This window comes from Salvia hispanica, chromosome 6, assembly GCF_029641045.1.
Source record: "Salvia hispanica isolate PSC_SH4W2 chromosome 6, Shi_PSC_v1, whole genome shotgun sequence".
NCBI lineage: Eukaryota > Viridiplantae > Streptophyta > Magnoliopsida > Lamiales > Lamiaceae > Salvia > Salvia hispanica.
Genome location: NC_142697.1, coordinates 16,199,613 through 16,227,383, shown reverse-complemented (window position 1 = coordinate 16,227,383; position 27,771 = coordinate 16,199,613). Strand labels below are relative to the sequence as shown.

The 27,771-nt window shown below is 37.7% G+C and overlaps 3 protein-coding genes across 4 annotated transcripts; 1 reads left to right on the top strand and 2 right to left on the bottom strand.

Moving 5' to 3' along the window:
* Nucleotides 1–5,499: 5,499 nt before the first annotated feature.
* LOC125205949 (leucine-rich repeat receptor-like tyrosine-protein kinase PXC3) lies at nt 5,500–9,005 on the top strand. The gene is made up of 2 exons (XM_048105173.2): nt 5,500–8,434; nt 8,540–9,005. The coding sequence occupies exons 1-2, from the start codon at nt 6,079–6,081 to the stop codon at nt 8,860–8,862; spliced, it is 2,679 nt and encodes an 892-aa protein (XP_047961130.1). The 5' UTR covers nt 5,500–6,078; the 3' UTR covers nt 8,863–9,005.
* A 65-nt stretch (nt 9,006–9,070) lies between these two features.
* Nucleotides 9,071–15,307, bottom strand: LOC125205950 (protein SEMI-ROLLED LEAF 2-like). Of its 2 annotated transcripts, none has more exons than XM_089060773.1 (20): nt 15,118–15,307; nt 14,480–14,802; nt 14,105–14,179; nt 13,863–13,978; nt 13,650–13,764; nt 13,406–13,534; nt 13,198–13,245; nt 12,930–13,111; nt 12,647–12,843; nt 12,261–12,559; nt 12,018–12,167; nt 11,516–11,920; nt 11,273–11,422; nt 11,106–11,181; nt 10,720–10,847; nt 10,439–10,627; nt 10,200–10,349; nt 10,007–10,126; nt 9,711–9,929; nt 9,071–9,591 (listed from the first exon to the last, which is right to left on the bottom strand). In XM_089060773.1, the coding sequence occupies exons 2-20, from the start codon at nt 14,624–14,626 to the stop codon at nt 9,445–9,447; spliced, it is 3,042 nt and encodes a 1,013-aa protein (XP_088916899.1). In that variant the 5' UTR covers nt 14,627–14,802; nt 15,118–15,307; the 3' UTR covers nt 9,071–9,444. The 2 variants fall into 2 exon arrangements, with proteins under 2 accessions (XP_088916899.1, XP_088916900.1); XM_089060774.1 differs by having other exon boundaries at nt 9,071–9,588; nt 15,118–15,306.
* Nucleotides 15,308–16,219: 912 nt separating this feature from the next.
* Nucleotides 16,220–18,758, bottom strand: LOC148923287 (zinc finger (C2H2 type, AN1-like) family protein). Its single transcript, XM_089061980.1, has 2 exons — nt 18,125–18,758; nt 16,220–17,220 (listed from the first exon to the last, which is right to left on the bottom strand). The coding sequence occupies exons 1-2, from the start codon at nt 18,221–18,223 to the stop codon at nt 16,459–16,461; spliced, it is 861 nt and encodes a 286-aa protein (XP_088918106.1). The 5' UTR covers nt 18,224–18,758; the 3' UTR covers nt 16,220–16,458.
* Between the last annotated feature and the right edge of the window lie 9,013 nt (nt 18,759–27,771).

Sequence of the window (27,771 nt, the reverse complement as noted above, 5' to 3'; positions counted from 1 at the left end):
TGGGTTTCGTAGCTAACATCTTAACTCTTGGATAATTTAATCCTTAATCACTTATTAATGCTACTTAACCATCATCTAAACTTATGATTATGTCAAAAGCGACCGATATAAAAAGCAATGCGGTGGTACGAAATTTAAGAAAAGAAAAATACAATCATTTCTAACAAAAAGAAAAAAAGAAACGAATATATTATATGTCGGGTCGTCATTAATATAATTAACTAACTTCCTATCAATTTTATCCAACCCAAATGCTACAAATTTCTACTCGTCTTAAAATTAATGAAACATGCTTATACAATGCTTCCTCCGTCCATAAAAAATAAACATAATTAAATATAGCACGTGTTTTAATGTGAAATTAGTAAAATAACAGAGAAATAGAAAGTAAGAGACGGGTAGAGTTAGTAGATTGTAGGTAGGGCTGATAACATTTTGGAACGACACGATAACATGACACGAACCCGCACGAAATTAATGGGTATGTATCAAAGCTTATTGGGTTCGTGGCATTATCGTGTCGACACGATAACGACACAAAAATTTCGTGTCGTGTTCGTGTTACACGTTAAGTATACTATAATATTATTTCGTGTCGTGTTCGTGTTACACGTTAAGTATATATAACATTATTTTTATTTTTATTTATTTTTAAAAATTTTAAATTTTAAAATTTAAAACTAAAATTAAAATTTTCATATTAGAAATAATATTAATATATTATAATATTATTATTATAGTGTTGTTATTGTGTTGTGTCATATATGTGTTGTTATCATGTCGCGTTGACCCGAAGTGGTTCGTGTCGTGTTCGTGTCTGAGGGTGGCGGGTCGTGTTTGTTTTCATGTTTGGAGTTTTCTTAACGGGTCGTGTTCATGTTTGTTGTTATTGTGTCGTGTCGTTATCGTGTGGACACGATAACGACACAACACGCACGATTTGCCACCCCTAATTGTAAGGCCCACGTTAGTATTTAAATGTTTAAAACATTCCATATTTAGAAAGTAGTTAGTCTAATTTTAGTGGACGGCCAAAAATGGTAACCTTGTCTACTTTTTATGGATGGAGGGAGTATTGTGTTATTAGCGCCTAATATCACTGAATTATTCAAAATACTTAATTTTTTTCGCGAATTTTTAATTTGGTTCTTCCTCCATTTTGTCGCAAGTGATCAACTTCTTTTCGGCATGAGATTTAGGAAAAAATGATATTAATTGAATTAAGTGGAAAAAATAAAGTATGAAGGAGACTAAAAGTAGGAGAGATAAATAGATATTGAAAAAAGTCATTTGAATTTGGACAACTCAATATGAGAAGTAAGAGAAAGAATAATGTAAAGAAGAGTATTCTCTACATTATTATCTTGATTTACTTTTTCTTCATTTTAACTATTTATTAGTATTAATTTATCAAAATAAATACAGAAAATAAAATGTCTCTATTAACATGGAACGGGTGGAGTAATATAGTACTTCTGAAAGTTAAGGATGAAACACAATTTAATTTGTCGGATATTTCTTTTAGTTCAAAACTAAATGGCCTAAAAAAAAAGTATAAACAATAAATAATACTCCTCTTCTCTCTGTTTCATTAAAAATGAAATGTTTTCTTTTTTAGTTATCCTATTAAAAATGAAACATTTTTTAAAATAGAATTAATAACATCTTTTTACATTCTCTCTTACGCTCTTACACTTTTTTTTCATATTTAATGTATGGGACGGAGGGAATAGTAATTATCCACTTTAGCATTTGTCACTGGGCTACGAGTATGTGAATCTAAAAGACAAAGTTAATTATTCCCATTCTTGTGTTTCCAATAACAATAAGATAAGAAAAAATTATGTAACATGTAAATTAAATGCTCTATATATATCAAATTCAACTAACTTCTTTTTATTTTCTTCCAACTTCTTTTTATTTTCTTCCAAGTCATTTATTTGACTAAAAAATATTTCAAACCGTTTTAGTATTATATCAAAATCAATAGTTTTATATTTTAATAAATACTCTCTCCGTCCCATTTTAGAAGTCCCGGTTTACCATTTTTGGATGTTCCATTTTAGGAGTCCCGGTTGAAATATTCCATAAATGGTATTAGGTCCCACATTCAACTAACCTTTTCCCACTCACATTTTATTATAAAACTAATATAAAAAAGTAGGATCCACCTTCCATTATCTTTTTCACCTACATTCCTTTGTATTTCTTAAAACCCGTGCCGAACTCAACCGGGACTTCTAAAATAAGACGGAGGGAGTACTAATTAATCACCACGGCATGGTACATCCAACAAAGAATTGAATCTGGTTTTACCACGAAGGATAAAAACCATAGTAACTATCCGTAATTAATTAATTGACAAAATGCACTTTACAAAGCAAAGGTTGAAAATTTCAAGAACGACATGTATAGTGGATCCGGAACTTTTTACCACAAAGTTAAATGGTAAAAGTCATTGTAATTAATTAACAGACAGAATGTTGTTTACAAAGCAAAGATTGAAAAGTTCAAGAACGACATATGAAGGAGCCATGATTACGTTGATCAAAAAAGTGTATTCAACAATATCACTCAGCTCCACAAAGTTAGCCCAAGATATCACTTACTACAATAAAAATAGGTGCACATCTAAGACCATTAATCTGTTCAGCAATATCCAATCAATAATTAAAAAAATATTTTATTAGAGAATAATTTTAAGTTGAAAAAATGAATGTTTATACAAAATTGATAAATTAAGATACGAAATGTGTCTGAAATATTGTTATTAAAAAATGACATTGCTCTTATTAGAGAGAAAAACTTACCGTCGAATAGATACTGATTTTAGTTGATGAGTCGGAATGGTAAAAAATACTACTCATGTAGTATATATAGTAGTCACACGTTTTATTTGTGTAATACTACTACTTGCATTCTCTAAAAATAAAAAAGTTCAAATATATCATATATTTTATTGTGAAATTAATAAAATATAATAGAGTAAAGAAATATAAATAGTTAAAATAATATTAGGGGATATTGAGATCCACATAAATAGTTAAAATATTTTAGTTAAAATAATATTGCAAATAATAGTTTAAAAAATTTGAAAAATAAAACTAACTAGCTAAAATAATGCTAGTGAATATTGAGATTCATATTATTATTATTATTATAATGTGTGGTAAAATTAAAAATTAAAATACACCACTAATAGAGAAATAAAAATAATAAAAGAGATATTTTTAGAACGTATGAAGTACTATTATTTTAATACAAAATACATACTACTTGTCGTGGATAATTAAAACAAGGTGCATTGAGAATGGCATCCCTAGATTCGTAACTGCAGAGCATAGCATAGCATAAAATATTAGAAATAGCCCAACATGGAATCCTAGGGTTTGAAATACTCAACTAAGACCTTCATTAATATCTTTATGAGTTATGAATATTATAATCGATTATTGTATACTCTAGTAACATGTTAATAATTAAATTACATTTCAGTCTTGCTCAAACTTTTCTTTTCCATTTTACTCCTAAATTTATTAGAGATATAATTGACATAAATTAATTAGTGTGTTCTGCTTTTAAATTTAATATTTAAAGAATAAACATACATATATACTATCTGGACTAGGGGTGGCAAAATGGGTAGCGGGTAATGAGTAATTCCCATCTCGACCCGCTACCCACCGGGTATTGGATACCCGCTACCCTGCGATAACGGAAAACGGGGCGGGATCGGGTAGTGTGTTTTAGAGTTTTGCGGGTAGCGGGTATACCCACTTATCTGCGCGGGTATACCCGTTAGTTCCGATAATACCCGTTATTATTAGTATTAGTCATATTCCATCTTTTAATACTTCCTCCGTTCAATATTAATAGATGTGTTTCAAATAGTTAAATAATAATAGTCATATACGCACTCATTTTGAAAAATTAAAAATAAATAGTTAGAACGGAGAAAAAATAAAGTAAGAGATATAATAATGTGGAGAAGAGTATTTATATTATTATATTTCCAAAATGAGTGAAGAAAATGAAATGCCTCTATTAAGGCGGAACAGTGGGAGTACTTTATATAATCTAATAGTTCTTTTAAAATATTTTTATATTCCAATGAATATACAATTGAAAATTCACCGGAACTAGCTATAGAGTGTCCTTCACTTTTATTCTCAATCTATTCAACGTTTACCATCGATATTAATAAAGTAAATTAGTGAACATTGACAGTTATTATAGTTTTCAAATTTTTTATTAGGATTTCATGTCGGGTACGGGTACCCGCAATGTCGGGTACGAGATACCCGACACGGGTATCAGATAATCCCGGCATGTCGCGGGGCGGGTATTGGGATAACAAATTTGGCTAAAATCGGATACGGATACGGATACCCGCAGAAAACCCGTTTCGCCACCCCTAATCTGGACATTGCATTAGCAAATTTATGGTATCTTATAAATTTTAGCATCAATAGTATCTGGGCAATGGGGTAACACGTTTTTGGTTCTTTTGCATATCTGGGCAATGGGGTAATCACGTTTTTGGTTCTTTTGCAGATTTTTGAGACGCTATTTAAAATAAGATGTGTATAACTTTAAAATACATATAATGTGTATATACATAATAGAAAAAAAAATACATCTTTCATTATTTTAAAATTTATTAGCGCATATATTCATATATTTTTAGATAATACCCCATCCGTCCCATTTCAAATGATTGACTATTTTTCGGCACGTGTTTGGAGAAACTGATAAATAAAAGTTAAATTTGGAGAGAAAATAAAGTAAGTAAGAGAATAATGTAGATACGACTCTCTTTTATATTATTATCTTTCTAACTTTACTTTCTTTCTATTTATAAGTACTATATTATCATTTTCACGAAACAATGGCTAAAAACAAATCAATTACTTGAGCTGAGTAGGAGATAGCATTATTTATCCCTTGTTCCAAGGTAGTTGTATATATCGTCTCAAGTTAGTTGAGTCGTTCTTGTTTAGAATTTTTTTTAATTCTTTTTTCTACTTTATTTACTCACCAATTTTACCCTTCATTTGACTTTTAATATCAATTTCTTAAATCTAGTGTTCAAAATAAATATTCAATTATATTATTCGAAGACAATCTATAATTTTGATATTATAATAAAAATAGTACTATTATTAAATATGATGTATATACATCAACAAGTACAAGTATATGTTAGTATAATAATTTTAAAAAATTATAATGTAAATAGATTTAAATTCATAAATATAAATCAATCGAAGTCAATTTCAGGAGCATAGTTAGAAGGAAAAATCCAGAAGACCTAACACATAATTAATGAATTTTCCAGAATTTTAGATGATACTCTTCGATAGTTCAGTGACTTAAAAAATACTACTCCTACAAACTCTAATGACACTAAAATTTTACTGATATTATGGATTCATTATCAACTGGTCTTTTCATTTGCCAAAACAATTTCTATATTATTTTCAATACATAGGCTGTAGTCCCATTAACTGAAGACTGTTCATTTCTCGTGATTCTTTAACTTATACTCCTATCTGCAACATCAAAGATTCAAAACTGCATCATCGTTTCTGCACACTCTCTCTCTCATAATCACACACACAATGACAGAGATCAAAACACCAAACCCGTGAAAGTAATTACCCAAACATTGTACAATTCCCTCATCCGTCTTCTGCTGACCATTGCAATCCCACACTCTTTAAACGCTTTTAAAATTCTTCCCTCTTTTCAGCAAAGTTTGCTACTCCACTTTTTTGCCATGTGCTTCTTCTACTTCTGAAAAACTAAAATCTCACCTATGTTTTCTGCCTTGGTTCAATCAACAACTCCTGGACCTCCTCCTAACCAAAATCTCCCATCTTTTTCTATTCCCCCCACAAAATATTTGCTGTTCTTGTGTCGCTCCTCCTATTTTGGGCCAAGAATTTGTTTTTCTTCATTTTTCAACAACTTTTGGAAAATGTGTGGGGTTTTCCGAGTTCAGCCTCTTGTCTGAAGACTTTGAACAACTATAACGTCTTATTTTATTACCAAGATTTGTAGATTCTCAAAAAAAAGATGCAAATATGGACTTTGTTGAGTGTTTTGCTTCTTGGGCTGCTCTCAAAATCTCAGCTTCTCATTGCCCAGCACCTTCAAAATGACAAGCTGACATTGTTAGAAATTGGGAAGGAGCTCAGATTGTCTGATTGGGATGGAAATGCTACAGATTTCTGCACTTGGCCCTTCATTTCTTGCAGCTCAAAAACACTATTTGTGGAGAAGCTTGATCTTTCTAATCATGGGCTGCAAGGTAACATCTCTCTAATCTCTGACCTCAAATCACTCAAATGGCTCGATCTCTCACGCAACAATTTCCATGGCACCATTCCACCTGTTCTTGGAAACCTAGTCGAGCTCGAGTATCTTGATTTGTCGTTCAATAACTTTGTTGGATTGATTCCGCCTTCATTGGGCAGTCTTATGAATCTTAGAGCATTGAATCTTTCAAATAATATGTTGGTGGGGGTGATTCCTGATGATCTTAATGCATTGCTTAAGTTGCAAGATTTGGAGATGTACACAAATAGATTGAATGGTTCAATTCCGTTGTGGTTGGGGAATTTGACCAATTTGAGAGTTTTCACTGCTTATGAGAATGAGTTGAGTGGTGTGATTCCTCCTATGCTAGGCTCTGTTGCTCCACTTAAGCTGCTAAACCTTCATTCAAACCTATTGGGGGGTTCAATACCTGAGGCCGTTTTCGCTATGGGGAAGCTTGAAACTCTGGTTCTCACACAGAACCGGCTGAGTGGGAGTGTGCCTGCATCAGTTGGGAAATGCAGAGGGCTTTCTAGTATTAGAATTGGTAATAACATGTTGATTGGTGGGATTCCTAGAGAGATAGGCAATGTGAGTGGACTTACTTATTTTGAAGCTGACAACAATAATCTCTCTGGTGAGATTGTGCCAGATTTCTCAAGATGTTTTAATCTCACTCTTCTGAATCTGGCTTCAAATGGATTCACAGGAACCATTCCTGCTGAGTTTGGCTTGCTTGGTAATCTGCAGGAGTTGATTGTTTCGGGTAACAATCTATTTGGAGAGATTCCCACATCGATTCTTGGAGGCAAGAATCTGAACAAACTCGATTTGAGCAGTAATAGGTTCAATGGCACCATACCTAAAGGCATATGTGGTGCATCGAGGCTGCAGTTCTTGCTGTTGGGGCAGAACTCAATTGGGGGGGAGATACCACTTGAGATTGGGGAATGTGGGAAATTGCTTGAGTTGCAGTTAGGTAGTAACTATCTGACCGGAAGCATTCCTGCTGAGATTGGTCATATCAAGAACTTGCAGATTGCACTGAATCTAAGCTCTAATCATCTTCACGGGCAGCTCCCTGCAGAGCTCGGGCACCTTGACAAGCTTGTTTCTTTAGATGTGTCAAGCAATCAGCTCAGTGGGAGCATCCCTGCTGCTTTGAAAGGGATGATGAGCTTGATTGAGGTCAATTTCTCTGAAAACCAATTCAGTGGCCCTATACCAGCCTTCACACCGTTCCAAAAGAGCTTGAATTCAAGCTTTGTTGGGAACAAGGGGCTTTGTGGGGAGCCCTTGAGCGTTTCTTGTGTAAGTTTGGATGATTCTGATCAAGATCCTTACCATCATAAGGTTTCCTACAGGGTCATACTAGCTGTTATTGGCTCTGGTTTGGTGGTTTTCGCCTCTGTGACTGCTGTCGTGTTGCTGTTTATAATGAGGGAGAGGGTTGAGAAAGCTGCCAAGGATGGGGGAGCAGCTGAGGAGGAGATCAACAGCAGCAGTAACAAGCCGGTCATAGCAGCTGGGGACGTGTTTGTGGAGAACCTCCGGCAGGCTATAGACTTTGAGGCCGTGGCCAGAGCCACAACGAAGGATTCAAACAAGCTCAGCATAGGCACGTTCAGCACCATCTACAGAGCAGAGATGCCTTCCGGGATGGTGCTGTCAGTTAGAAAGCTCAAATCTATGGACAAAACCATGATCCATTACAAAAACAAGATGATCAGAGAAGTCGAGAAGCTGAGCAAGCTCCACCATGACAACTTGATTAGGCCAATTGGGTTCGTCGTGTTTGATGATGCCTTGCTCTTGCTGCAGCAGCATTTTCCCAATGGCACATTGGCTCAGTTCCTTCATGACTCTGAGAAGGGAAATGATCACAAACCTAGCTGGCCTACGAGACTCTCTGTTGCCATCGGGGTGGCTGAAGGGCTCGCCTTCCTCCACTGTCTGGCCATCATCCACCTCGACATCTCTTCTGGGAACGTGTTCTTAGACTCCAACCTCACCCCTCTTGTTGGCGAAGTTGAAATCTCAAAGCTTCTGGATCCTTCTAGAGGGACAGCAAGCATCAGTGCTGTTGCTGGTTCCTTTGGTTATATACCTCCAGGTATGTATGTATACACACTTCATTTTGTGAAAGCTATTTCATCATTCTCTCTCTCTCTCCCTTTCACTCACACACACATGTTTTGTTTGGACTTGTGTGTAACAGAGTATGCATACACAATGCAAGTTACAGCACCTGGAAACGTGTATAGCTATGGGGTCATTTTGCTCGAGCTTCTCACTACTCGACTCCCTGTAGATGAGGGGTTTGGGGAGGGCGTTGATCTGGTGAAGTGGGTGCATGCTGCGCCTGCAAGAGGAGAGACCCCTGAGCAAATTCTCGATGCTGAGCTGAGCACGGTGTCATTTGGTTGTAGGCGTGAGATGCTGGCCACTCTGAGAGTGGCATTGCTCTGCACAGACAGCACCCCAGCCAAACGGCCCAAGATGAAGAAGGTGGTGGAGATGCTGCAGGAAATCACAGTGTGAAAACAGTGGTGCTTCGTCGCGTCCAAGGTAGAGATGACGGAAGATGTAACCTCTTTAGGAGGAAAATGGTTGGAGTAAAAAGTGTATATGAATGAATGGTAAACGTTGCAATGAATGAGTGTTTAGGCACTCTACCTTTGTGACTTGTGTTTTTTAAATTTGAAGGTAAGTATGTTTTTTAAATTCACAACTCATAAAGCACTAAAAATGAAAAAGAATCAGGATCATCTTCTATTGCCACAAACACTCTTTTACAGACATTTCCCACACAAACAACACATAAAAGAGGAACACTAATATACACATTCCTCATACAATCAATACAAAAACGATCAGACATTTTGGATACCAACATCGATCTTCTTCTACACTAGCTCTACATAAATTGCTCGCACTTCCGGTAGGAGAACTACACGAACCCCCTGGTTCAGTACTGCACGATTTTTTGTTTGAACGAACAAGAACAAAAAGAGGAGAAAAAATAGAAAGAATCTGGGTTAAAAGCATAGGGGAAACCAATGCTGCCGTTTCTACTGCTAGACTCAACATGGACGATCATACTATACTGTCGAGCTTATCCTATCAGCATCCAGCCGCCTTCAAAAAGTTGTCGAACGGACTTGCTGATGGCAGCCTAAACTCGTTCTGAGCTTCAGTTGCGCATGGCCCTGCTCTTGACGCGGCTGGAAGCCCGAGAACATTGTCATCCAAGAACAGGTTTCCAGTCTGCTGTTTTCACCACACAAAGGAAGGAAGAAAAGTTGTTAGGGAGAGTCTTGTGTTCGACTGTCTAAACACCAATTATATTACAAATATGACACTACGTGACAGTTTGACAAAGTAAGTACCTTGTGCTGATTGCTAACATGTGACCCCGTCGTCTGGCTCTCTGCTTGAGCGGCTATCGCCATCAGAGGCCCGGGTTTGTGAAGTGCGCTGATCAGATTGGACATCTTCTTTTGCTTCCCCATCAAAAGAGTCTCACAGTGGTTGGCCGTTTCCTTGTATGAGGCGTCGTCTGCCGTGCACATGGACATTCTGCCTACATTTGTTGCCGTCTCGGAAACCTGGCAACCACAATCAACTTCCACTTTAAGCGAAAGAATCATAAAATCCAAGATGGTTCTATTTCCAGGACACTCACAGATAGCAGAAGCTGATCAATGCTGATAAGATTCGGGTTTTGAACAGCCAACTGCGTGTTCTGTTTACCGGCTCCAACCGACTCTGGGAAAGCTTCATCATCAACGAATATTGAGGCCGCCTACAAAATGGTGAAGACGTAACATAAGATCTCGATAAATGAACTATTGTAGCGTCGACTAAACTAAATGTACCTTGTCAAAGGATTTATCGCCACACAAGCATGACTTATTATGCATGTGCCTTCCTTCTGGGCAATCAGCAAGCCACGCACCTCTAATGGAGCCCAAGTCTTCAGGCACGAATTCTTTGAGCAGTTGCTCCCTCGTGGAGGAAACCTCCGACTGCACGGAATAGCGTTGGGACAGTAACTATGAGAAACGGTGTCCATATCGAGCATACTATATCTAAAAACGACGAAACACAGACTTACTTCTGGTAAGTTATCCAAACTCTTAACAATTAGGGAAGTCAGAGATGCGGTTGTCTGTTCGTCGTAGATTTTTGTTCCAGAAAGAAATTTCAGAGCTGAACTGTCATCTTCTTGGGATCCATATGCGATCTTTCTGGTTTCACAAGTCTGCAGCTTCGAGTCGTCTACCAAAGACAAGAATGGATCGATCTGAAATGCAAGGGAAAGAGAAATGCGTAGTTAGTATCGGTATAAGATACACAACTTTTCATTAACAGAGTAGTGAGAGATGTGAAACATACCACTTTACTAGTGAGCATACTTTTGACACGTGCAGCTACAGGAACAATGCTGTAAGCCTTCGATGCAAAGAATATCATCGAGGTTGCCAGCACGAAGAGGGACCTGCGACGTGAAGGCGGAAGTACTCCTGAAAACAACATTGCAGATGTTATGGGAGAAGTTCATAATAAGATCGATATAACTTTTGAACCAAACGTGCTAAAGAGTCAGAAACAATCATCCTAAAACGAATTCTCGTGTGTCATGTATCGGGATTCAAGCTCATATCGAATGACAATTAGTATGTAATTTTGTTGCACCTTCGGATTCGAATCATGACCTATCAAACTGCCAAACATATGACTTCACTATCTTTTTGTGACTAATTTGATATGCTCAAAGTTACCTTCTGCAGCAAGAGAAACATCCCTTAATGAAAACGCCATCTGGAAACTTCGAACAAGTGCATCACGATAGGAAGTCTGCGCCAAATGAAGAAATGGTTAGACAGAATCAAACTTATTAGCGAGATCGGTTAGGTACTTCATAGCAAATTACTTAACCAAAAATTACCTTGGCTCGAGAAAACAGCAGCATCAAGCTGTAAGTGTGAGCTAAAGCTACATAATCCTCAGGCAAGTTTTCGGGAGCAACAGATTGTGCCCAAATAGATGAAAGCAGCAGGTTTATTTGGTGGCTGCTGAGTCTAAGTGGAACGACGTCCTGGAATTGAATTTAATGAATGGGGCACATTAATATAACGCTCTAATATGTTTGTTGAGTAATGCAAGAAATGGAAACAGATTTGAGGCGAACCATTTGTTTGATAGATTTGGTTGTGGAATCAGGCTCAGGGGCCGATGGTCTGAAGCTCTGTACTCGGTTGTAACCCGACTTGATTCTGTTTAATACACCACCGGTGTTGTTTCCCTGCCCCACATCACCTGAAGGCTTGCTTTTGTTTGGCTCAACATGCTGAACCCTCTGATGCTTCATCTTATCGAACAGCGCAGCTGATGAGGAAAACACTGAAACAGTTCTCGAGAGCGTCCTTGGATAGAGGACGTTCTTCTTCGAGTCAGACACATCATGATCTGATTGTGGGGCGATCGAAGATGGCACAAGGACAACCGAGAAGATCTGGTGAGCTCCAATGCGTGTGTCGTGATCTGGATGGAGCATGGCTGGAAGTAGCTGGTGAAACAACGCATCCGGGAATGCCTAACAATAGGAAATAAAATCCTTTACTTACAAAACTTAATCAGAGAGAGAGAGAGAGGGAGAGATTCAGAGATCATCATCCTAAACAAAGTCTTGCCTTGTTTTGATAAGATAAATTAGGCAAAGAAGCAATTATTTGAGCTGTGCGATAGACGGCTGAGATAGTCGTTCTTGCGATAATGTTGATGCTTGGTATGTTCTCCAACATACTAGCCATTACATCAAGGATCAGACCTGCATCTCCGACCTGCTCATAGAAAACGAAACTGATATTAGAAAATGCATGTTCAAATGAAACGATAATCGAATACTAATGGCAGGGTATCGACTATAAACGAACCATCGATGATAGCTCGATAAGACATTCATCCACTGCTTCATGGAATTTCATGTTCCATTTAATCAAATCTTTGCCAAGATTTGCGTCATCGAGCTTATTATGTATGCTCTTACGCAAATGCTTCATGATATCGCTCACAGCACTGACTATAGCAACTGAAGATGAAGACTGGATCTTTGACATTCGAGCAAGGGCTGTGGTGACATGAACAATGTCGAGCTGCATCTCAGGTTGCTTAAGGACGTTTTTGTGATCGAGATGCTTGACTAGAATTGACAGCAAAAAGTGTGTGTTTTGCCCTGTATAATCAATGGTAGGAACATCATCGGTTTGAATCAACGAGCTGGTAAGAAATTTATAGAAAGAAACAAAGGATGGAAACAGACCAGTATCATCCATAAAAAATTGCACATCTTTGAGTACAGGTAAAGCAATCCCGTCCTTGACCGGCCACATATTTCCACTATCAAAATAGCGGAACAAGGATTCCATAACCCGACGCAAGGTTGTCGCCTCTTTCCCGAGGCTTGCCATGTTGTGCAGGCATACCCGGGACCAGAACCATGGGTTCTTAGAGTCCTCCCTGGAAGCAAATCCAACACATTTTATACATGCAATCACTATAAAATCGCATGCTAAAGGAAGTGAAAAATCGAGCAAAGAAATTACTCTTCCACGTTGAGATTTCCTTTATCGTTCACAACCATTTTCCAAGAGGAAACCTTCCTTACAACATTCGGTGATGGAGAGATGTTGCCCTCAATTTTACCAACTTCTTCCCCCCAACTTGTTTGGTTGGAATTCAAGTCCTTACTTTCGCCTCCGTAATTTTCTAAGACTACTGTAACGATCTGAGCAATCAGCAATTAAAAATAAAGAAGTCAAGACAAATGAGACATAGAGACTATCATAAGAAAGAAAAAAAAGACATCCCTACATTGTCAAATTCAGCTGAAATATGTGAGTTTTCGCCCATGAACCAAACCTGCATGAAAGATAAAGTATACGTGTAAGATAAATATGTGTGCGGATGATTATGACACAATCATAAGCTATACAAGTGCCTATTTCCAATACTTTTGCTTCAATTATCAAATTCGAAGATACTTTATCAAATCCATAGATGATGAGGGACAGCACGATACCATAGCAGATAGAGTTTGCAGCCCAGCTGCCCTTAAATGTTGCACCTTCTCATCTTCTCCAACTTCTTGGGCAAGCTCGCAGAGCCTTGGAATAAATCCATCTAAGGTAAACATGTAAGTTCCATCATTCTGCATAGTCGTGAAAACGAGGTGAATCAGTCTAATGCTTCCACACGGAACCAGAGGACCCTAAGCTAGAAAAGGGCATCTGAAGAAACAAGTATCAAAACTAGCAGCACGTGACCTGGTTATTAACGAAAACAAAGAGCGATTGGCATCCAATAAGTAAAATTTCTTCGTTGTTTGGTTGATCTAGCAAGGTTTGAACAATAGTCATTAAACTATTTGCGAACAAAGGCCTGGAAAATACAATAAGTTATATGTGTTAGGACTGGATGATCTCACTCATAAGAATTGCAACATATCAAATAAATCCAATGAAAGAAAATGGACATACATTTGCTCCCGGCAAGATGATATCAATTTCCTGTAAATACACATAACAACTTTCACTGCGTGAAAATTTTCATTCCTCAATTCCTTATAGAGTTTTTGCTCTAGGGAGCTTGCAATCTGTATTGTCAAAGAAGGCCAAAGAGTAAAATGCAATAAGCAATAGATACAATGCAGCTGTAAAATGCAAAAAAATGTCAAAAGCAATTTGGTAAGTTCTCGATTTAAGACACTACACAAAAATACCTTTGGTATTCGAAAAGGGTTTTTGACAGCGTATTCACATAGTTTCCCGATCTTCCTGTCATTAGGCTCTTCGTCCTGCCAACCAACACCATTAAAAAGCTATTGAGTTCCAACTCCGTAAAAACCAATGCATATGGCCACCAGCAACACGTAATAACATCACAAGCGAACTCCCTCAACACGAATCTATATTTTCCACACCTCAGTCATTTCACACGTGTTGCGAAAAATCCTAAGATCCCATCAGTACCATGAAAAGTTTCTAACAGCAAGTCTTTCTCAAGAATGATTTTAAGTATATGATCATGAAACATGACTAGCAACAACGGATTAACACACAAAATGTTAGACAACATGATGAAATGAAAAACAAACCTGTGACTTGGGAAAAATGTCAGATATCAACTTCTTGTACCTCTTCACAGGCTGTCTAGACCTCGCACGCATTGCAGGGCAAAGGAAACATAGATTGCCACATGCCGGCAAGACTTGCCTCGAGACTACACCCGAAACAACACCCATATTTATGAATTAACAAAATCCAAAAAAATCTTTTCTTGTCTTCTGCAAAATAAACCTCTTTCGAAATTTGAAATGCTTTTCTTTCCCTTCTCTGTAATATCGAAAGTCGGTTAGGAGAAGAAGGGAAAGGAAAGCCAGCAAGATCAACCAACCACTTCTGGAATGCCTGTACCACCCTACACAAATATCCATCACATTCATGTCAAAATGCGATCTTTCAATGATGCAATCAAACCCATTTCAGAAATAATCAAAATTCAAAATAAAACCAATCAAGATATCATTTTTCCTTTCTGGGCTCCAAAGATTCTTCATCATGAACCGATTATGCCAATGCTCAAGACAAAAACACAATCTTGATCAATCACAGAAACAATCTCCATACACATAAAGAATCAGTGTGTTGTGGGACATTTCTAAAAATCATTTCTTGGACATTTCTAAAAATCATTTCTTGATCATAAAAGGAATAAGATTTTCGTAAATTTTACCTTCAGACCAATGCCTGTAGAGAGCAGACCAGAAGTCTGGTAACTCATCAAAAAATTTTGATTTCTAACAATACACCGCTTCTATAGCATCTTCACGCGCATTTTATTGACTCATAAATTGTACCGTCACAATTTATTTATAAAATTATTGAAAAAATCAGCTGAGCTGACCTTAATGATTATTGAAATGGCATTGTATCAAATTTTCATCACTCGCAACATGTAACTAACTTATGAAATGTGGGTGGCCGGCTAATTTTAATTAGAGTAGTTGGAATAGTTGTCACGGATTAAGGCAATCATATCGTATTAAGGTTCATAAATGGAATATTTATTGAGCCCCAATTATTAATTAAAGAGTAGCTAGCTTTTTTAAATATCACGACTGATCGTTTCTTCTTTGAGGACCATTAATTCTCAAATATATTCTAAAGATTTCTATTTTCTTATAGTAATAGTCTTTAATTGTAAGTAGCTTTCCATAGGAGAAATTCGCCACGACCGACGTGCTGGAAATGTTTTATATTTGTTCTTTTCTTTGTTAATTTGTACAGCAAATTCGCAAGAGACTCAACTTAGTTCTACAATTTATTGGGAAAAAAGCTATCTTGCTCATACAAAAATTTGAAGGAAATAAATATCGAGGCGTTATCTAAGAGTACTGAGTGTAGTAATCGAATATCTTAATGCATGGAAATGAGAAGATGCTTTTAACTTTTAAGATTAAAAAATACCAGTCGAGTTATGGTCAAAACATATGATGGTGTCCACCTTCATTGTTGATTTAAACAGCAAAGTTGTAAATTAGGGTCGCTTTACAAACCGTTAACTTTCTCTCTATTAGTACTTCTTCTTTTCAAACATTCTTTATTTCTTTACAAACATGCCTCCACGATAAAGTATGCACTTTCATCTCCACTTTCAACTCAATTCTCCCTTAAAATGCACTCAAGAAAATGATTGCAAACATGAAAAAAATTTACTTTTCACTTTGCCTCACACTATTCTGTAACCAAGGAAAAAAGTTTAATCGGCTTGAAGCAAAAAATCGATCAAGTGGATTGTGGCATAATTGGCATAGGGATTGTTAAACTAAAAAAAAGGAATAAAAAAGAATTTCTGATAGGTTGAGTGTAACAAAATGACAAGACCACAGATAAGTATGAGATGTTTTACAGTGAAATTTGAATCTTAGATTTTCAATAGGACCCTAAATCTTGATATGAATCCTTGTTACAAAAGCTCAAGCGCTTTCAATCACACCTCGAGAATTCATATGATATAGGAAAAAGAATGGGTAAACAATATGCAGAATACCGGGAATCAACTGATCTTTCTTGGTTAGGCTTTTGACACACCTCCATGGTCTCTCTCCACGTGCTCTACGAGCTTAACAGGGTCACGGAATCCTTTACTACATTTGGGGCAGACATCAAGTGTCGCCTTCATAACCCCATGCTTATCGTGGACCTTCTCCACATGGTCCACGAGAGCTCCAACGCTAGAGAATCTCAACTTGCACTGTGGACACACCTCCACATGATGGCTGGTGCTCGTGCTTGTGCTGCTACTGTTCTGTGCCCCTCCATTTGTACTTAAGGCTTGATTGAATTCATTGCTCAACTTTGTCATCCCCGCCTCAGCTGAAGCACGGACAGACGAGGCTAAATTGAGGAAACCTGAAGTCCACTTCGATGAAGACGAGGCTGCAGCTTGCTTGGGTTCATCTTTTCTGCTTTTGTTCAGAAACCCCATAAACTGAAATGATGTTTCGGGTTTTCTGGGTCCAGGACAGCTGTGGTCAGGTCCAAACCGGTGCTTCAAGCAGTGGTCGATAGTACAGTCCCGACACTTGATTGTGTTTGAGAATGTGAGTAACTCTTTGCATCGAGGCACGGGGCATTTCCTTTTCTTTGTGGCTTGTTCGTAGTTTGATGGATCACAATCAATGTTAATATGTGATTCCCATGTAATATTTGGATCTTCCTCAGGAATCAAGCGAACTCCTTTAGCACAGAGGGGGCACACAACGACAGTAACATCATTCTTGCCAGCTTTCGGACATTGATGTCTGCTGTAGCTCCGGTGATCAAGACAAAACACCTATACAAAGAAGGTCAATAAACATTAGGAGCATGTCTGAGAAACTAAGGAATGATGGAGAAACTAAAACGAACATTCAAGGACAATGACAATCATGTTACTGGATCAACACAACAGAACCATATCGCTGAGTCAAACTCTGAGATCTAAGCCTGGACACCAATTTCACACATTGAAGAAGACAAAAGAAATCACTTGATCATAGGAAAACGGAAACTTAAAAATGAGTCGCAATTCACATAAAGTCATAGACTATCTCCAACAGGAACCAATGCTAATCAAAAGCCAAAGCAATTGCAATGTTTCATTCAACCCCTTAAAAAACTGATCAAATAAAGCTTAATATTCCAAAGTCCTGGTGCAATGCACAAAGAAATCTTCCTAGCGATAGAAACCTGATCTAAGCGTATAACAAGTGATAACTTGTACTTACACTCAACCAGAAGCAAGTGCTACAAACATTAACCAAATCACAACCAAAACGCCAATGAATCAGATCTCTCTAATTCAAGAACACAAACAACATATAGCACTACAAGGAAAACAGATGAAACATACTATCAAATTAGTACTACTACTTTTTTGTGGTCAGCAAAATGTCAAGGCAAACTCAAAACCTAATCACCATAATACTTGCGAATTCCAGGTCAAAACTCAAACCTCATTATCAAATATCATCAACTTGTAAGCATATATATACATGAAAGGATAGCAAAGGAAAAAAAATCTGCAAACATTAACACCATTTTATTCGGTCTTTATGCAGATAAGGAAAGCAAGCAAATCCATATCCATGGGAATAATTCCAGGCTTCAACCCAGGCCAATCAAGAACCAAAACTCAAACGAACAAAAACTGAATAACGCTTATAGATTCATAAACAGAATCATAATCAAAATCAGACCTTTTGGCAGCAATCGCAGGTGAAGGGCAGGAAATCAATCTGGCGGCAATCATCGACGCTGCAGTGTTTCCCGAGATTTGGTATTGCCGGAGTCCCCATTCCTCAATCTCTTTGTTACGAATCGAAAATACGAATCCTCGAATTCGGGATTCACAGTGAAGAACTAATAAAATCGGAAATTTTGAAAAAAAACTCCGGCGGCGGAGATTCCGGCAAGAGGCGAGGAATCCCTAGATTTGCGTCGGCGGAACAGGAATTCGGGGTCGAATTTTCAGCTTTATTTTCTCTCCCGAATTCCGCGTTTGAGACGGAAAATGAGACAACGACAACGCGAAGCTTCCCAAATTTTCAACGAGGAAGAATTTAATAGATTCATTCCACCTCGTTTTCTATTCGTATAATTATTTGAAATAATTACATCTGTAGTCCCCATAGTTTCCTAATTGCATATTGCGGCCCTCACCTTTCAAACACAATTCCAATATTTCTGAATTTTGATGTATTATTATTTAGGATTATCCACCATTTCATGTTTTTTGCCTGCTCACTCTTATACCTCAAGAGGTGCTTTAATGCACTATAATTTTAATTTTGATTTTTTTCCTTTCTCTCTCTTTTTTTTTTCTTTCTATTTGCATTTTTTTGCTCTTTTATTAGTTAAAAAATTGTGCACATTTTGCATCATAAAATGAAGATTGAGATAAAAAAAATGAAAATGAAAAAAAAAGTCATGAAATAGTAAAAAAGTACTTTCAACAATATTACATAAAATGGTCAAAGTCTCAAGTATGGAGTAGGGGTGGGTAGGTACGGTATACCTTACCGAAACCACCATACCGTATACCTTACCGTAAATACGGTATGCGAAAAAGTCATACCTTTACCTTACCAAAGTTTTCGGTATATCGAACTTCGGTATACCTTATTTTTGGTATGACTAATTTCCATATCGATACCGTACCTCATTTTCGGTATAACGTACTGAAGTTATATACTTTACTTTTGCGGTATACCTGACTATCAACATCAATTAAAATAGAAAATTAGAGTTTTTAGAATATTATTTATATTTTATAATTTTAAAAATAAATTAAATATAATTTATTCATAATTATATTTATATTTCACAATAGATTTTATAATTTAAAAACATCTAAAATATATTATATATATAATTGTGGGGTTGTGATCAATTGAGAACTTTTAACTTAATTGAGAAATGAGATGCAATATCAGCCACTCATTTTTATTAAATGAATGGTCCAGAATTTGCCACATGAAAAATATTTTTAGATTAATTAATTATGAAAGTGCAGAATGGTAATTTTGTGTTTTAAATAGGGTAGCTTGTGTTTGGCGATAATGATGGAGGTTTGGTCTTCAATTCCAGCGACGATCGAGAGAATGGAGATGTTGATCCTCAGAGCTCTGAAATGGCGGATGCACTCCGTTAATCCTTTCTCGTTCCTCAATTATTTCGTCTCGCTCTTCGATTCCGGCGACGACGAGCGATCGATTCAGGCTTTGAAGAACAGAGGAGCTCAAATCATCTTCTAATCTCAGAACGGTTCACTAATCAATCAATCGATCAATCAGGTTACACGTATTTAATTTATTTTTTTAATTATTTTTTATTTAGATATCAAATTACTCGAGTTCAAGCCGTCGATCGTCTCTCGGCGTCGGCACTGCTGCTTGTGGCGTCGAACGAGAAGCTATCTGCAGCTGCAGTTATGTGATTAAGGTCCAAAAATTGAAATTAGTTAGTCAAATTTTTTTCTCGTTCCTCAAATATTTGTGATATTGTCCATTGAGGCTGCGACGTTGGAATTAGATCTTGGATTTTAATACTTGATGATTGCACTCCTTCTGATTGTAGCTATTGTTGAATATTAATCCAGTTTCACTCTTTCCAATTGTTGGTGTTGCTGTGGAATTCAGAAATTTAGAGTTTCACTCCTTTCGAATTGTTTGTGTGATGCTTTGGATTTTTCAGATTGATGTTGAAATGCATTGCAATTGTTTGTTTTACTTATGTATACTGCAATTTTGAAAATGTTGCCTTGCTCTAACAAATGCAGATTAATGTGGTGTTTGATTCATTAGAATCTTTGTTCACTTGTAGTTACCGAATTATTGGATGGAACTTTTGGAATGACTTCTTGTATCTGTGTTTGTGAAATTTTGGAACAATAGTACTCACTAGCATCTGACTGAAAATGGACTGAGATATTCCTCTAATTTTGTTGGAATAGATTTTGTTAGAATAGATTTTGTTAGAATAGATTTTGTTGCTTCCACAAACGATGGAAAGTCTGGGATCTTGTAAGACACTATATCTGTAGATGCATCAGTTTTGAAGTTGCAACTGACTAAATTGATGAAAATGTTTATTTTTTACATGAATTATATAGCTCGTTGACATAATAACGTTTGTTGTTGACATGAATTTTATAGGACGTTGGCATAAATTTTATGAAAAATGTTGTTGACATAAATTATATGTAAAACATTGTTGTTGACATAAATTATATGTAAAACGTTGTTATTGACATAAATAATATACGTCGTTGACATGAAAATATTTGTCGTTGACATTAATTATCTGTGAAATGTTATTGTTGACATAATAGTTGACATAAATAAAGTTTGTTGTTGACATCGTAGTTGACATAAATAACGTTTGTTATTGACATTTGTCGTTGACATTAATTATAAGTGTTATTTTTTAGTTATTGACATTTTAATATGAGTTGTTGACATTTGATAATCTCGGTATTGATATGTGAATTGTAAGTGTTATTTTTTAGTTGTTGACATTTTAATACGAGTTGTTGACATTCGATATTCTCGATATTGATATGTGAATTATAAGTGTTATTTTTTAGTTGTTGACATTTTAATACGAGTTGTTGACATTCGATATTCTCGGTATTGATATGTAAATTATAAGTGTTATTTGTTCGTTGTTGATATTTTAATACGAGTTGTTGACATTCGATATTCTCGATATCGATATGTGAATTATAAGTGTTATTTTTTAGTTGTTGACATTTTAATACGAGTTGTTGACATTCGATATTCTCGGTATTGATGATATGTAAATTATAAGTTTTATTTGTTCGTTGTTGACATTTTAATACGAGTTGTTGACATTCGATATTCTCGATATTGATATGTGAATTATAAGTGTTATTTTTTAGTTGTTGACATTTTAATACGAGTTGTTGACATTCGATATTCTCGGTATTGATGATATGTAAATTATAAGTGTCATTTTATTGAATGTTGAATATTTGAAGATTTGAAGAATTTTGAAGATTTGAAGATTTGAATGTTGAAGAGATTTGAATGTTGAAGAGATTTGAAGATTTGAATGTTGAAGATTTGAAGATTTGAAGAATGTTGAAGATTTGAATGTTGAAGATTTGAAGATTTGAAAATTTGAAGATATGAATGTTGAAGATTTGAAGATTTGAAGATTTGAAGATTTGAATGTTGAAGATTTGAAGATATGAATGTTGAAGATTTGAAGATTTGAATGTTGAAGATTTGAAGACTTTGCAGCTAGAGTTTTAGAGAGAATTTTAGAAAATGATTTCAAACACAATTTAATAAAAAGACAATTATACCCCCTTGTTGACATAATGTGGTATTTGTTGACATTTTGTTAATCTTGTGGATTAGTGGCCCATATTGCATCTCATTTCCTAATTTAGCTAAATAATCTCAACCTAACAAGACCCTATAATTGTGTTTATATTTTTGTGGTATATACCTTAGTTTACGGAATATACATTAATTTACGGTATATACCGAATTTCGGTATGCAGCGGTATACCGCGGTATTTGAAAATTCATACCGTTACCTTACCGGAATCTTTCGGTAAGGTATCATACCGTACCGAAAGTCACGGTATACCGGAAATTCAGTATTTTCAGTATTTTTTCGGTACGATAAAGCCGGTATTTCGATATTTCGGTATTTTCCCCCAGACTTACTATGGAGACGGTATAATGCTATTTTTGAATAGTGTATACATCATAAGTGCAGGGGCATTGGCATAAAAATAGAGGGCGTGGATCATTTTTCCATATTCATTGGATTCAATTTGGTAATTTTATAGATTGATTCACAAAATACCCCAATACTTGAAAAAGAAAAGCTCGTTTATAAGTAACTGTACATATTAACTGTATGTGCGTCTCGTTCTTGAGATTAGAGTGTCACAAATTGCAAATTCTGAGGAGAGATACTATAGCTTTAAGTAATTTAATTTTGATTGTTTTATGAAACTCACCCCTGTCCTGACGAAATATCTGTAAGAGTAATGATAAGGCTAATTTCATGCATCGGTAATGTGCGAAAAATGTTATAATTTGCTGGGTCTAACACTTTTCCTAAGCCAGGTGTGTGAAGAAAATTGCTAGATCAAAGAAGTACTGAAGGAGATGGTCTAGCGAAGGAAAGGAACGAAGTGAGCAGGATTTACAAGGAAAATTGGCGTGACAGAGGAGTCTACAGCTGAGGGTAACAAAGTCTTATCTATACCTCGCTGGGCCCACTCAAACGCCTATATATATAGAAGAGCATGCAACGCAAAAGGGAGAGTTCTTTTTCACTCTTCTTAGCTCACACACTTTACACACACTTGGGAATGGATCTGGGGTGGTCGTGATCGGAAGGGTACTTTCTAGAAAATCGCGTGTTTGGCAACACCGTCCGAGTGAGGGCGAAGATACAATTACCTTTAATTTCAGTTGTTTTGCTTGTTTCACCGTCGAACTTCACTTTTGGGAGTCGACCTTGATGTTGATGATGCTTAATTGTTTTACCGTTCGTGGATCTGCGTTTAGCGGTTAAATTTCAAGTCATTTTGCATAGATCTCTCTGCTGTTAGCTTATTTCTTCAATTGTTATGTCGATCTCTGTTTATTTTGATGTTGAGGTGTTTGATGTGGAATTTGGTGACAGATCTGTGGTTGTTTGAGTATTCGGAGTTCTTTTTTTTAAAAATCTGACGTGATGGAGAGTTTCTGCTATTTGGAGTTCATGTCGGACGCTTGGATCCGAAGTGGATTTAGCGTCTGAGGTTGGATTCGACGTGTGGAAAGATAATAGTTCGATAGATCTTGTTTTTTTTCTTCTTGGTTTCTATTTTACTTCGTCTAGGGTATGCAGATCTGTTAAGTTCTTCGTTTATTATGCATAAATTTGATTTCAAGTCAGTAGCCCTGTTTTTATTTTGCTCATGCTGCTTTTCTTAAGAAGTTTTACGCAATTTTGGTTGTAGAAGACGATGTCACTGTCAGTCGGTACGAGAGTTAGTTATTCTGCCAACTTTTCAGTCGTATCTTGCTTTTTCAGACATGGTCCCCACAGTAGGTTTATTTCCTAGGTCTAGCTGTTAGTTTAAGAATTTTTAAAAGTTTCCAAGTCAAGTTAATTTTGATTTTCCTCAACCCAAGAAAATGCGTGGCAGCAGCCAACACCAAAAACACTCCCAAATCCTTGAACATGAGTATTACGCATCCTTCTCTGTGGGATCGATCCCTACTTCCCTATACTAGGTTTAGTAAAGTGGTTGAGGGTTTTTGAAAGAAAAAGTGCTCTGTGTGTCCGACGACCGGGATTCCTCGCGACCTACGAGTTCCTAGACCGAGTGATCTGGTGGACTTGCTGGATCTAGGGAACCTGCTATTTCCTATTTGAACACGCGTAGACCAGAGAACCTTTCAAGTGGCGCCGTTGCCGGGGATGGATGGCGTTTGTTGTTATTTCATTTAAGGATTTGGTGTAAATATTTTAATTTCTGTTATTTCCTTTTCCCTTGACAGTTTATGAGAGCAGGCTTCCAATCTGGAAGTTGGGCAAGCTCATCTGGATCAGGGAGTGGCCAGTACGAGTGGCAAGTCAAGGAATCTACATCTACCATCACCACTAGATCAGGATTGAGAACGGAGGATCCATTCCCGTTCGAATCAGAGAGTGAAAAGGAGTGGAATTCGTCAACCGAGGAGAACGCAAGATCGTCAACAGAACCAGAGCATTCCGAGACCGAGGAGGAGGAAGACCCGAATATGGCCCATCTAGTAGATCCCGATCCGGAGATAGGGTCGCTCACCGCTCATCTTGACGGTGAACCCGCTCACGCTATAGTCTCGAACCCACGCCGGAGGTCAATCGACATCAAAACAAATGTGCTCGGAGTTCTGCCCACGTTCTTTGGACGGAGGAACAAATGCCCTTATGAGTTTTTAAATGAATTCAGCAAATTGTGTAGCATTCAGAAGCGACCTAATGAGGCGACGGAGGAGGACTACCGTCTGCGTGCAATACCGTTTTCCCTCAAAGGGGAGGCGAACACTTGGCTACTAAGGCTTCCGCAGGACTCGATCAATACGTGGAAGGATTTCAAACTAGAATTTCTGGACTATTTTTTCCCATCCAACAAGACGAACGCTCTGAAAAAAGAGATCCAGGAGTGCAAGTAAGAGTATGATGATTCCCTTAGTTCTTACTGGTCTCGGTTCAAGGGATTGCTGGATGCTTGTCCTAATCATCGGATGATCGAGACGGAAACTTATTATCTGTTTTATGAAGGTGCAAACCCCGAATCAAAGGACCTGATGAATTCTTCGAGCGGGGGGAATTTTACTAAGAACAAAGCAAGTGAAGCCAGGGAAACGCTGGGGAGATTAATTGAGGCAAAGAAGGCTTATGATAACCCGAGGAGCATCTTGAGAAGGGGATCGGTCAACGCAGCAACGGAGCAAACTGATAAGAAGGTGGAAGATAAGATAGACCAATTGGAGAAAGCACTGTTGAATGCGATTGAAAAATACAACCCCCACGCTCCATCAAGGAGTGAGAAATCCCCGGATCCGGAGGAAAGACAGATTCAACCTTATTATGGTCAACCTAGCGAAGAGGAGTGCCATGCCCAGGCGAATTCGATGGGAAGTTGGAACCAAGGAAGACAGAAGGACGCACCGTGGAGGACTCATCCCAATTTTCGATGGAGTGAAAATGACCAGAATCAATCGCCCTCGCAGCAAATCACGAATTACACCCCCCCAGAGAGGCAACATAACTGGTCAGGAAGGAATCAAGAAGGCCAGCTGCAAGCGGGATATAGGAATCAAGACAACACAAATTGGGGGAATAGGAATCAGAATAACCAAAACAATTCGGGAAACTCCTATTTGCCACCTCACCAAAGGAATAACCAAGGCAATTTTCAGAATTCCCAACAGAACCACCAAGGAAATCAAGGGTCTGGTGGCCAGTACAATAATCAAGGGTCGAATAACCAATACAACAATCATCAAGGCAATTATCGATAGAACCAAGGTCAAGGACAAAATTTTGGTCAATTCAACTTCAGACCACAACGGAGTTTGGATGACATGGTCCATGATCTGGTAAATTCACAGCAGTTCATGCAAGGTAACCTATATTCCAACAATGACATGGTGCACAAGTTGCAAGATGCTCAGTCTGAACAAAAAGCCGCCATGGACATGATGGCGAAACAACTTTCCCAGATCGCAGTTTCCTTGAATGAGATGCGAGGGAATGAAGGCAAACTTCCTGCTACCGTCAAACCGCCAGACCGAGCAAACATTAGTCAAATCACCTTGAGATCTGGGCGGGGTTATGAAGGGCCGACGTTGGAAACTGAAGAGGAAGGCACTAGACCAAGGGAGATCCTTATTCAGGACGACCTCCAGAAGGGAGACTTAGGGGGATCCCTACCTCGATCAAGGGACCCGTTCTTCCTAGACCCCGAACCTGAGGAAGTAAGTAAGGAAGGAAACAAAGCAGTTGATGAAACCCAGGCTGGGACTTCCACAAATGCAGTAAAACGAGCAAAACCATTTCCATATCGAGGGGAGGCGAAGAAGAAAAAAGATGATACAGAGGATCTCATGGAGATTTTCAGCAAGTTGGAAATCAACTTGCCATTCTTGCAAGCCTTGAAAATGCCCGCCTTCAGTAAGTTCATCAAGGAGTTTATTGCAGGGAAAACCAAGCTAGATGGGAAGATTGTGATTGGAGAAACTGTGTCTGCTGTGATACAGAAAAGAAGGATGCCCTCGAAATGCACCGGCCCAGGTATGTTCACATTACCCATCTCTTTAGGGGATATCAAAGTTGAGCATGCCATATGTGATCTAGGGGCATCAATAAATGTTTTGCCACTTTCGATCTATAAGAAGTTAACTGGGGTAAGAATGGTTGCTACCAAGGTAGTGATCCAGCTAGCAGATAGAACTTGCATTTGCCCTGAAGGAGTGTTGGAAAATATTATAGTCAAAGTGTATGAATTTCTATATCCGTTGATTTTTACGTGATCAAGATGAATGATAATGAGTCTGCTGAGTCTAGTGGGGTACTTTTAGGGAGGCCATTTTTGCGTACGGCTAAGACCATTATCGATGTGTTTGATGGAACAATTTGCTTGGACTATAATGGGGAAAAATATACCTTTAGCATAGATGAGGGGATGAAAAGACCTTTAGATGTTGAGAATCTCTACGCTATTGATGTTATTAACCCTTTAGTCCAAGAATATCTTGAGACAGAATTGATACAGGAACAAATCGACAACTCGGAGTTGAGCCATTCGATTGACAAAGAAGTTGTGGGATGGTGTGCAGCAGTGAACACAGAAGAATTGACAGATGAAGAGCTCACAGAGGCCATTATGGAATTCTGCAGAAGCCCGGAATTAGCTAGGTCCAAGGGATCAGCTTATGTGGCCAGCTTGGAAAAATCTCCTGGGTCGGGGAAAGAGACTTTACCGGAAATTTCAGACAAAAATCCCTTGCCCCAGGAGACGAATGGAACGAAAAAAGAGCTGAAAACACTTCCACCAGGCCTTAAGTACGCTTACTTGGAGGAGGACGAGACATTTCCAGTAATAGTCAACAGCAACTTGACCAAGGAACAAGAGAAGGAGTTGTTGGAGGTCATCAAAAGGAACAAAAAGGCAATAGGATGGACTCTCTCAGATTTGGTGGGAATAAGTCCGGATCTTTGCATGCACCATATCCGTTTAGAAGAAAGTGCAAAGGCTCATCGAGATGCACAACGGAAGCTGAACCCGAACATGCGAGAGGAGGTCCTAAACGAGGTATTGAAGTTGCTTGCTTTAGGAATCATTTACTCCATTCCTGACAGTGAGTGGGTCAGCCCTGTCCATATGGTGCCAAAGAAGTCTGGGATACAAGTTGTCAAAAATGAGAAGAATGAAATGGTACCCACCAGATTAGTGACAGGATGGAGGATGTGCATCGACTACAGGAAGTTGAACGAAGCCACAAAGAAGGATCATTTTCCTTTACCTTTCATTGATCAGATGCTGGAGAGATTGACAGGCAAACAATATTTTTGTTTCCTTGATGGATACAGCGGCTATTTCCAAATCTACCTTAATCCAGAGGATCAAGAGAAGACCACATTCACGTGCCCTTTTGGTACATATGCATACCGAAGAATGCCATTTGGATTGTGTAATGCACCAGGGACTTTTCAACGATGTAAATGAGCATTTTTTCGGATCTGTTGGAAGTATGCATTGAGATATTCATGGACGATTTCACCGTTTATGGGAACTCATTTGATACTTGTTTAGCCAGCC

Coding starts and splice junctions, on each gene's coding strand:
- LOC125205949 (XM_048105173.2), top strand. CDS start 6,079: ATGCAAATATGGACTTTGTTGAGTGTTTTGCTTCTTGGGCTGCTCTCA. Junction 8,435..8,539: donor CTTTGGTTATATACCTCCAG/GTATGTATGTAT, acceptor TGTGTGTAACAG/AGTATGCATACACAATGCAA.
- LOC125205950 (XM_089060773.1), bottom strand. CDS start 14,626: ATGGGTGTTGTTTCGGGTGTAGTCTCGAGGCAAGTCTTGCCGGCATGT. Junction 11,921..12,017: donor ATTTATCTTATCAAAACAAG/GCAAGACTTTGT, acceptor TCCTATTGTTAG/GCATTCCCGGATGCGTTGTT. Junction 11,182..11,272: donor TGCTGTTTTCTCGAGCCAAG/GTAATTTTTGGT, acceptor CATTTGGCGCAG/ACTTCCTATCGTGATGCACT.
- LOC148923287 (XM_089061980.1), bottom strand. CDS start 18,223: ATGGGGACTCCGGCAATACCAAATCTCGGGAAACACTGCAGCGTCGAT. Junction 17,221..18,124: donor CCTGCGATTGCTGCCAAAAG/GTCTGATTTTGA, acceptor TTCTTTGTATAG/GTGTTTTGTCTTGATCACCG.